Below are 11,343 nucleotides of genomic sequence, written 5' to 3'. Positions count from 1 at the left end.
ATTAAAAGGAGCCTGTCCCTTTCTACTCCTCGTGAAATTTTATAAGCTCAAAGTACATATGGCGTTTTGGTACATCAAAATTACTTTAAGAAAATAATAATAATGAAAAAAAATTAGTGTTGATTAATTTAGATTAACTTATTAATTTTATAATATATAAAAATAATTTTAAAATAGTTTTAAAAAAATTATATAGAAAAAAATATAAATATTAATTTTTAATAAATTAAATATTAAATAATAAAATCTAAAAAATCTAAAAAAAATTAAGATTAACTCATATTAATTTTTAAAACTTATAATTTTAGTCATGAGTCTGGAGCCTAAACTCATAAAAAATAAATTTTAAAAAATAAAAAAAACAAGATTATAAATAATTTTTTTTTTTGGGATGAATTAAAAAAATATAATGAAAAAGGTTTTAGAATAGTAATAATAATAATAATAATAATAAATAGATTTAATGTAAAATTAAATTGAAATCAAGGGACAAATTAAAAACAAAATTTAATTAGAAAAATAATATAAATAAATAAATAAATATAAATTAAAAAAATAAGTACTATATTTAATATAAAATTTAAATAAAATTAAATAATAAAAGATAAATTTTAAAAATTACCAATAAAAAACAAAACAAATAATAAAAAATTATAATCAAATTAGATAAAACAATTATAAACAAATTAAATATATAAATTAATGTCATCAAACGCCTTCCAATCTAACAGGCTAATCTAAAATTAAGTCTGGATTGGGAATCCAAACAATTTAGCAGATTAACTTATAATTTGACTAATCGTTTAAACTTATAATTTGATTTAAAAAAAATCAAAACAAATCGTTCAAACTTAAAAAAATAAAAATAAAAATATAATGTTGAGGTGAATCGAGCTAAGCCGTCGGATTTATTACAGGGTCGTAAAACAGGCGAAGCTTAGTAAATTTGATATAAATTTCCCAAGCCCAACGACATCCTCACTTCATCCTTGTCTCGAAGGAAAGAAGAAGAAGAAAAAAATGTCAAGAAACCAGCAGCACCTTCTCCGGCTAGTCCTGTCTTGCCGAAAAATAACAGCTCAGGTATCAAATCCGACGACTTCCACAATAATCGCGATGGCTTCTTCCTCCGAACAAGAATCATTCCTCTCTATCTACCGCAACACTTCCCTCTCTATCTTCTCTCGCCAATCCTGGGACTCGAAAACGGCGTCGCGTGTTGGGGAGAAGTTAGGGTTTAGATTAAAGGAAATCGGGGTTAATAATATCTGTATTGATTTAAACGAAGAGTTGTCAAGGCCGATTCATCATAGAAAGCGTGTGTTGCCGTTGTTTGATTCGGTGAAACGCGTCGGCATTGAGGTTGACGGAGCTGAGAAGCTAGGAGAGATCGGTCCTGTTTGATGGATTGTGAGGATTTGATTGTTTAGTATACATTTTTTTATAAAGAGAGGTACTTTTCTTGTCTTTTTTTTTGTAATTGATTTTCCTGTATTTGATTTGATCTCGATAATTGTAGATTATGATGAAATAAATATCACATGAAAATGATGATTTTGATTGTTTTTGTTTCAATTTTGTGATCATTTTGTTTAATGTATATCAAATTAGTAAGAATCTTGAGATACTGCGTAGCTGGCTCAGTTCGAGAATGGCTTCTTAGGATTTATGTTATGGATCTGTAGCTGATTGAGGATAAAGGGTACTGGGTAATTGAGGTACATCGTGGTTTGCAGTATTGGTATGGGTAGACGGTGTGATGTTTAGGAGAATACGTGGTGAGATAAGGGTAGGCTTAGTGTTACTGGTTTGCGGGGTCATGTGAAATTGAGTGTATTTGCTCGGTTTGTTTTGATCTACATGCGAAAGAAAATAGTAGGCTTTGGATTGTTTGAACAATGTAAGTCTAGTTCTGGAATCTAGTTTGAATGCAAGTTGGTTTCGTAATGCTCGAATTGTTTGCTAGTTTTCAAGTTATTCCCACCTTAAATGCTTAATCTACATTTTTTTTATGATCCAATTCTGATTGCAAATGCGTCACGAACCCTGAGCTTTTTTTCCTTTTCAGGAGGGCATGTGAATTGGGTAATACTGGGTGTAGAAATGTTAATCTTTTGCAAGTGGATTTCAAGTATTGTTTCTTGACCCTTTCCTTTCATGCCAAGATCATGATTCTGTGGTTGTCAAATTTTATCTTTTGATCTTCTGCATTGGGCAACTCCTCTATTGAGTTTGAAAGTAAACCTAAATGGTGCTGTTTTGCTTACTACTTATGCCTCTTGAGAGTTCAAATATCTTAGTAGCTTTCCTCCATGATCCTTTTCTGGGTGTTTTGTGGCTGTTAGGTGAATGACTAAGATTCTTGTATCTGCTTGGATCCTTTATAAGTTAGCTTTGTGATCCTTAGACAGGTGAAAAGGTGCATAGGATGTTGAAATAGATGGGGGGAAAAAACAGAGCAAGAATAAGAGAAGTTACCGTAAAAAAGAAAGATGTGGATATGAAGTAAGAATACCATTGCATCATCAGTTACAGTCTTGCATCATTTTTCTTACATTGAGAAAACATCGTCTCCTCCTACTAACAAACTGAGTCTAGATTGGAGTCGACATCATCTTCATGGTATGATTTTCATGTATGTCAATCTTCCCTAATCTTCCCACCTATTTGAATGCTCAAGTGTATCAGCATAACCTAGAAACCCAAAGTGTCTACTATTAATCATACTAGAGTCATTTTAAAATCGCATCAAGTGATACTGATATGCAAAATCGCATTAAGTGATCCTGATATGCAAAATCGCATTAAGTGCTTCAAAACAAGCGATATCCTCCATCGTAGTCCCAAATAGCCCGTATTTTACAACAATCCCATCCCTCGCCCTCGCCCATTATCATCTCAATCCAATTAAATTACTCGTCTTCGTCAAGGCTACAAATTCAACATCAAAAACCTCACACAAGACCTTCCATACTCTTTAATGTAAACACATCACCGTTGGTGCAATTGAAGGTTTGATTCATTGCTCCATCAGTCACCGCTGCCCATATATGTTGCTCAGCTAGTACTCTTCCATCTGACATGTCACTAAAGTGCTCCCATGTTTATTTGTTCCCAGAATATCAAAACGATAACCCTCGGCATCAGCAAGTAGTGGCATGGATAGATAAAGTGAGCAACATGCTGTACGCACCTCTTAAAGAAGCTCCTATTATAATCCACAGAGATGAATTGAGTAGGTAACAGAAGGAGAATACGATGCAACCAGGTCTTGCAAGTCATAATAGAAATTAGGGTAAGGGAGTCTGTCTAGGTCTTCTTTGAAAGGTGGCTTGTAATGGAGAAGCTTGCCTGTAAGTGAAGGATCAAATATTGGACCCATGTTTTAAGTCGTGAAGGAGTAGCTGATTTTAGTGCATTCAGCACATTGTCTAGCTTGTTGGGAGTTCATGGAGATGTTTACCGCTTCAATCTCCATGCATTTGTAAGGAAACCCATAAGATGTGGGTGATTTCATGGGCCACTGGGAAGATTTTTTCTGTTGTATCGGCATGGTCCAAGGGATAACGGTCGATTAAGGAAGAGGGAAACCAACTTGGACAGGGATGCCTTGCTGCGCCACACCCTTTCCATGGGCTGCCTGGAGTTTTTGGCTTTTTAAGTGATTCTGCCCAGCTAAATCCTGCCAACACCCACAATCAGGACAACTGATGCACCTCGAGACTGGGGTTTTTTATCTTTTATTGTTTTTTTTTCAAAATATCACAGGGAAAAAAAATTATTTTGACAACTCTCACCCTTGCATACATTACGCATAGAAAATCACATGCAATAGAATGTGTACTGTGTTAGTTTTTAGATTAGTTGGGAAGCCCTAAAATGAGTTCATCCAAAATCAAGCTTGATCAAGACTTGGGTCAAATTTGCTAAGCTTAGTCATGTATGGTCCAATATGCCCATTTCTAGGGCACTTGCTAGGGCACAGCTTGAGCTAAAAAAAAAGTTTAGATTTTTTTTATATATATAATCATATTTTATCATAACTAAGCATTCCGTAAGATGCTTGGATTTGGGACCCAGGTTAGAATTTCAGTTCTTAGGCTAGACATTAAGCTGGGTTTTGGGGACTAATTATGATCTATGCCCATAATAGAAAAGAAAAGGAAAAACTATAGAAATTTATTAAATTAACGTTAATGATCTTGCTACCTTGTTTCATAAAATAAAAAAGAAAGGGAAGAAAGAAAGAAAGAGAGAAAAAAATCTATAAAACTTCAAGAAATTGAGAGGGGGGTGGGGTGGGGGACTGCTTTAGTTCAAGTTAATCATAAGAGATTGAGAGATTAAGAAATGTGAAAGAGAGATAGAGAGGGAGAGATCAAGAAAGAAACACAAGGAGGAAAATGGAGTATGGACATCGCAGTGAAGGGCCATTCAACTCTTGAGAAGAACAGCATAGCCCCAGAACTGGCCGGATGGTTTCTGAAATGCTTCTTATCAGCCATCAACATATTCTTAAAGAAAAGATCAAATGCTGCATTGTTGTTACTTAGCATTGCCACTCAAATCTCTCCGACCCAGATCAATTTGAATCCCATGCCAATTACTGCTCTTATCGCTATGATCAAGAGAATCAAAGTTAGATCCTCATCTTTATGATCCTGAAGGTATGCTGTTCTTCTCTTGATCTCGTGACAAGAGTCTAGTCAGGTAATTATCTTTTTAAATTTAAATTGAAACTCGACTGGGGTTAAATTCCTTGTCAAGCACGTTTTAGAAAATAAACAACAGCTAGGCGTTTGCATCCAAGCTATTAATTCTCAACAATGTAACTCTCAAGCATACATGCTACAGTCTAGATCAACAAAACTTGATCCCCTCTCTATTCTTGTAAAATATACAGGTTTGCCGAGCTGTTATTCACTGTATCTGTGATCCTTAACCACTGCATCTTCTTGCTCATGGAGCATCTATGTGGGAAGGATAGAAAAAGATAAAGTAAGGTGAGCTGAATAGTCAAAAGTGGTCATTAGGGTTTTTCTCTTTTATATGCTTTACAGGGATATAAATACTAGCAGGTGGAGATGAAAAGGAAGCTGGATTTTTATTTTATTTTTTTTCAGACTTGAATGGAATTTTAGAAAGGAAAACTCCCCAATTTAGCCCGTGTGTTTGTATACATTGGGAAATTGAGTCCCTGTAAAAAGATTTCATCAAATTCATCCCTGCGGTCATCACATTTTACTCTTTAAATGATAGATGTAGCCTCCAAGTTGATATTGTTTATTTTTGTGTTTTAAAGTATTTTTTAAAAAATTTAAAATTATTTTATTTTTTAATTTAAAACAATATTTTTTGTATTTTTAGATTATTTTGATATGTTGATAAAAATAATTTTTTAAAAATAAAAAAATATTATTTTGATATATTTTTTAATAAAAAATATTTTAAAAAACAATCACAATCACATATTCAAACATATTCTAAAAAAATAAAATATTTTTTCTATGTATTTTTTCTTTTCCTGGCAATTAATAAATGATGGAATTGCATGTATTGAGGACGTTGTCTGTCTTTTTTAATTATTAGCAAAATAATTTAGAAAGGCTTAGTTCCTTTATTGAAATTATAGTTATGTTTGGAAGTGTGCTCCAATTATATTTTCAAAAATTCTTGAATATTTTTTGAACTTTAAATATTTTTTTTAGTTTTTAGATTATTTTGATATAATAATATTAAAAAAATAAATATATTTTCAAACAAAAAATGCTTTAAAAAAAATATCTACCATACTCTTAAACATGCATTAAAAAGGATGAGTTCAACTACCATGAGAAAATAAAAAAGAAGAAATGAAAAAATAAAATTATAATTAATAGTGTTAGATCACTAACCTGCCAAGTTTTATAGCCCATATTTTTCAACAATCCCACGCTTTGCCCTTTCCCTTCCATCATCTCTCCCCAGTCAAACTTCTCATCTTCCTCGAAGGCCACAGATTCAACATCACAGATCTAACACAAGACTTTTAGCATGTTTGGATACATTCTCAAACCTATATTTTTAAAAAATTTAATTTTTTTGTTTATATTTAATATTTTTAAATCGTTTTGATGTTCTAATATAAAAATATTTTTTAAAAACTAAAAAATATTATTTTAATATATTTTTAAATAAAAAATATTTTAAATTATAACTATTACCGCAGTCTCAAACATACATCTGGAAGGCAGCTTTTCTACCGTGCAAACTATTAACTATAAATATTATTAATTTCTCGGCTGTTTTATTATGGTTGGAGGTCTCATCCATTAAAGTACAGTAAATTATATAGATCTACTCCAGAATACTTAGCAATCAGCTGAACTTGTGCCCGCCTGAGTGAGGCAACGGTAAAGCTTTATTAGAGACGAGGGACAAAGTGCTGTGATTGGCGCATTAATGTCCTCTTCGACTTTGTATGGAGTCTGGACACAACAACTGGGTAATATCCAGAGAGTGCTTAATTTGATGTCATTGCAGCTTCATGGAGTGGAAATATATGAAGGAATATGATGTTTAGCTTTCTGTACGTCTAGGAATGAAGAGGAAGCTAGCTAGACAGATAACTTGTTGAGACTTGAATGGAAGTTCGAATCGTGAAGAAATTGAGACCTTTTCTCCCACCACTTTCCTTGAACCTGTCAGGTAGTTGTCAGGCTGTGGACTAGAGTGCCCTAGTCTCTGGGAAATTAACAAAAGAACCCAGAGATTCTTGCCATGAACCCCATGGCTAGAGAGCCCTAGTTTGCTTTTTGGTGGACAAAACTGCTGGTTGTTGCCAAATTTTGTTTTGTAGTAGTGTGATGGAGAATCCAATGCCGTGTTTCCTAAGGCATCAAAAAGTGCATGGCCACCAGTCGATTTGCCATGGACACTGACATCAAAGAGAAAGGGACCAGCTGTGTTCATGGCCCTCGCAAAGCAACCACCAGCATGCCTCCATGCTGCCAAAGTATCGAACGGTCAATTTAGACAGATGTTTGAGGTTAACAGCCCGTATAACTTTATTCTGCTTGCCTCTCCTAGCATGGTTACAAGGCTAGACCAGACATTGGCCTGGCTCAAGACTCGGATGATGTTTTTTTTTTAAGTGAATCAACCCAGTTTTAATTTTTTAAAGGGAAGTTTATTGAATAATATTGTTGTTTCCATAAAAATAAAATATGATTTTTTCATTGGTCCTATCCTAACCTGGCTTTGTTGGCCCGGTTCGATTATAACATTGCTCCTTAGGGTTTTCTTTTTAAATGATCTTAGTCTCCTCTTTATGTTTTCATAAACAATTAACATTTAAATGATTTGTTGATCATTTTTTCTTAATTGTACGTAGTCGCATGTAAATTGATTAACACATGATTTCATCCCTAAACAGGTGGTTTTCAAGGATATATAAAATGTATTTGGCAGTGTAGTAGTTGTTATTTTTTAAATAATTTTTCGTAATGAAATATATACTAGTAATATTTTTTTATTTTTAAAAAATTATTTTTAATATTAGCATATCAAAACGATTCAAAACATATAAATTATATTAAATTTTAATAAAATTAATCTTTTAAAAAACACAGGTTAAACCGCGTTCTCATACAATCCCATAACAACATTAATGCCGCTCTCACTTTTTAAAGAGAGAAAGGATTCATTAATGCAAGAATAATAAATTTGTAAAAGTTATTGAAACATGTATTTTAAAAAATAAAAAAATATTTAAATTTATTTTTATATTATTTTAATATGTTAATATTAAAAATAACTTTTTAAAAAAAATTATTTAATATATTTTCAATTAAAAAATACTAAATTACTGGACACTCCATGAATACTGATGCGAGTAGACATGGTTTATTAACGTGGTACACTGTGTAAAAAAGCACATTTTTTAAAAACAATAGCGTTAACTTAACGGACACTTTTGTCAAAAGATTCAACGCCGTTAAGTCTTCAAAAGTGACCAAATTGTCAAAAGTGAAATAGTGTGGGGACACTTTTGTCTTGCAATAAAAAAACACTCTCATGAATCGCGGGACCGTTAGTGTTTTTGTCATTACTTGGGTCTTGGGATTCTTTTCCACGTTTCTTGCATGGTGGATTCAGGTCTTGCTGCTCTCGTCCATTTACTATAATTTTTAAAACATGATTTTAAAGCATTTTTTATTTGTAATTTTATTTATTATTTTTAAAAAAATTAATGCCAATATATAAAAATAACTTAGAAACATAAAAAAATTATAAAAAAATAAAAAAATAATGGGTATTTGATGTAAAGCACAGCTTTCATCACGTCAATTTCTTTGAAAAAAAAAAAATTAACGTCGCCGAAATTATAGTTGACGGGCCCCACTCAGAAACAAACTTGAATTTTTTCTCTAGCACTAGGTTATTAGTCAACCTATACATCATGACTCAACATTTCTTTTTATTAAATTTGCTCAATTTGGATTGATTTTGATTAGATAAACTAAGTTGTTAAAAATTCTATTAAAATAATTAAATTTTACATAGTTAATATCTTATAAAGTTTAACTAGAAATCAGCCTGAATTTGGTTTTGTATGGGAAGAATTTCTCAAGTTAATTTATTATTTTTAAAAAAATTATGTGTTTTTTTATGGTATCAAATTTTAGCTTTATAATTATTAGTATAACTACTAGAGACTTATATAGTTATTAATTTTAAAATATAAAAAATTAATTAAAATACATATATACTGATTCGGATACTGCATTAATCATATATATATATATATATATATATATATATATATATATAAATAGACACTTAGAATTTGTTGCAGATAATCTAATTAAGTAAATAAAATAACATTACCGTGTCTCGATTGTAATAATGAAAATCATAAAAAATAATAGTGATTTATATAATTTTTATTTCCTAAACAAAGAATCTAATTTATAAAGCAAAGAACCATGTGTTACGATTTGTTTTTGCTTATTTGCTCCATGACTTATTCAACTCTGGCTCGTCTTGGATATCTTCCTTTGACTTCCAAGAAGGTGCAAGAAGGGTTGTATCTTAACAAGAGAAAATTTATGATGTTTTATTAGCTATTTTTCTAGATGTATTTTTTAAAAAAATATACATAAATAAAAAAGAGAAATTATATATGAAGATATTGTTATTATTTTTATTTTCTCTTTATCTATTTTCTTCTCTAAGCAAATCTCAAAAAATAATTAATAGAAAATCATTAAATATTCATTAGGCATCGTTTAATTTTGTTGTGAATCAACCAATTTTAATGTCTATTTTTTTCTAAAATATATTTTGATTTTGATTTTTTTATAGTAACAAAAATAAATTATTTAGGATTGTTTAAAGGATCGGTAAGTGTTTTAGTTTTCAAAATTAGATAGATAATGTGTAGGCTGCAAAACACTCAATTGTTGCTTAAACAAACCAGCTCCGATCATAATTATAAATCTCTATTATTTTCATGGAAAAACTCAAGCAATTTACCACTCGATTCGAAATATATTTAAAAATAGTTATTGAAAATTATTCTTAAAATTAATAAGCTATTTTATTATAAAATGATTGGAAATTAACTATAAAAAAGACAAGTAAAACAAAGTTTTAAATGAGTTTAATATTTCAATTAAAGTCAATGCACGACATCAAGATAAAATAACAGGTTTTTTTTTTTAATAACTGTATTAATATTAATATTTATTTGATTTTGTTTTGTCCATGAACAAACTTGAGTCTAGATGGAAGGCAACAAGCCAAGCTTTAATAATATTTTAAATAATCTCAAGCATTCAATTTAAATGATTATTTTTTTTTGTATTTTAAAAATATTTTAAAAAAAATTAAAATTATTTATTTATTTTGAATTAATATATTTTAAGTATTTTCAAATTATTTTTATATAATTACGTTAAAAATAATTTTTAAAAACTAAAAAATATTATTAATACATATTTTAATATAAAAATTATTTTAAAAATAATTATAACTACCGACAACATGATTTATTGTTCAAAATTCAAAATCAAACCTAAAAAATGTCAACTGCACTTTGTAATCATCGAAACGACAACAGCAATATGCATGGAAATTTTTAAATTCTTGTACAAAGGTGACATGTCTTGTCCAAAAATCTGAATTTTTTTTTTTTTGGTTTTCATGTTCTATTCCAGTCCTGTCCAAACTCAATTAAAAAAAAAAATATCTGCATATTTTAATTAATTTGATCTGGTATTCATCAGGATGGAGTAAAATTATCATTCCCGTGTAAAAAAGTAATATAGTGACTTTCTTAATCCTTATCTTGATCTCCCTACAACATTACAATTCATCAAATGCAATATTTTAAGGGAATTGCCATTTCAGAGTTCACTAGATTATTAATCCGGTTTTGCTGCATGTTAAATCAAATTTTTGTCGAACAAAAAAAATACTGCTAATATTTTTTACAATAAAAAATAATTTTAAATAAATTATAAAATTTAATTTATAATAAAACATAATATTACATAATAAAATTATTAAAAAAATTATTAAAAAAACAAGTCAACTCGACTAATAGATCACATGTCATAAAATAAAAATAATATAATAAAAAATAAATTTAATGTTAAAGAATTTGTAACTCAGATTACGAAACTTAGATAATTTCTTTGAAAAAAAATTAAATAAACGACTTCATTTAACTAGAATTAAAATATAAAAACATGTGATATTGATCATATAACCAAGGTATCTCTATGTAAAAAATTTAAAATAAATTATAAAATTTAATTATTAATTAGATAAAAATAAAAAATATTAAAAAATAATATAAAAAACAATTCAAGTCAATTCAGTTTAACTCGTTAAACCTTATTTCTAAGTTATGAAACTGAAATAATCCAATAAAAAAATAAAATAAATTACAAAACTTAATTTACAGATAACATAACTTTAAAATGATAAAAAAAGAAAAAAAATCAAGAAAAATAAAAAACACTCAAATTAATTAGTTTAACTTACTAAACTCGAGATCCATATCATAAATTAAAATAATCATATAAAAAATAATTTAATATTAAAAAATAATTTATTTTTAAATATTAATTTAATTCAATATTAAAAATTAAAATTAAAAAGATTACATAAACCAAACTATCTCACCTCACTTGTAATTTATATTATAAAAGTGAGATAAAAAAATAAATTTAAATATTAAAAAATAAAAAACATTGATTAAAAAAACAAAAAAAAAGCATTATTTTAATGAAAAATAAAATGCATAATAAAAATATATTTTTTAATGTAAATAATTTTTTATTCTAACCCTTCGGA

General features: G+C 29.0%; 1 protein-coding gene across 3 annotated transcripts; it reads left to right on the top strand.

Annotated features, from left to right (window-relative positions):
* Positions 1–947: 947 nt before the first annotated feature.
* Positions 948–4,386, top strand: LOC105127025 (uncharacterized). Of its 3 annotated transcripts, none has more exons than XM_011028110.1 (2): positions 948–1,453; positions 3,119–4,386. In XM_011028110.1, the coding sequence occupies exon 1, from the start codon at positions 1,021–1,023 to the stop codon at positions 1,402–1,404; it is 384 nt and encodes a 127-aa protein (XP_011026412.1). In that variant the 5' UTR covers positions 948–1,020; the 3' UTR covers positions 1,405–1,453; positions 3,119–4,386. The 3 variants fall into 3 exon arrangements, with proteins under 3 accessions (XP_011026412.1, XP_011026413.1, XP_011026414.1); XM_011028111.1 differs by lacking the exon at positions 3,119–4,386 and adding an exon at positions 2,412–2,446; XM_011028112.1 differs by lacking the exon at positions 3,119–4,386 and adding an exon at positions 1,636–1,947.
* Positions 4,387–11,343: the final 6,957 nt, after the last annotated feature.

The sequence above is a fragment of the Populus euphratica genome, unplaced genomic scaffold (genome assembly GCF_000495115.2).
Source record: "Populus euphratica unplaced genomic scaffold, PopEup_1.0 scaffold50.1, whole genome shotgun sequence".
Taxonomy (NCBI): Eukaryota; Viridiplantae; Streptophyta; class Magnoliopsida; order Malpighiales; family Salicaceae; genus Populus; species Populus euphratica.
Note: the sequence above shows the minus strand (reverse complement) of the source record. Positions and strands in the feature narration are given on the sequence as shown.

Bases quoted from the DNA above. Each gene is read 5' to 3' on its own strand.
- LOC105127025 (XM_011028110.1), top strand. From the start codon at position 1,021: ATGTCAAGAAACCAGCAGCACCTTCTCCGGCTAGTCCTGTCTTGCCGA.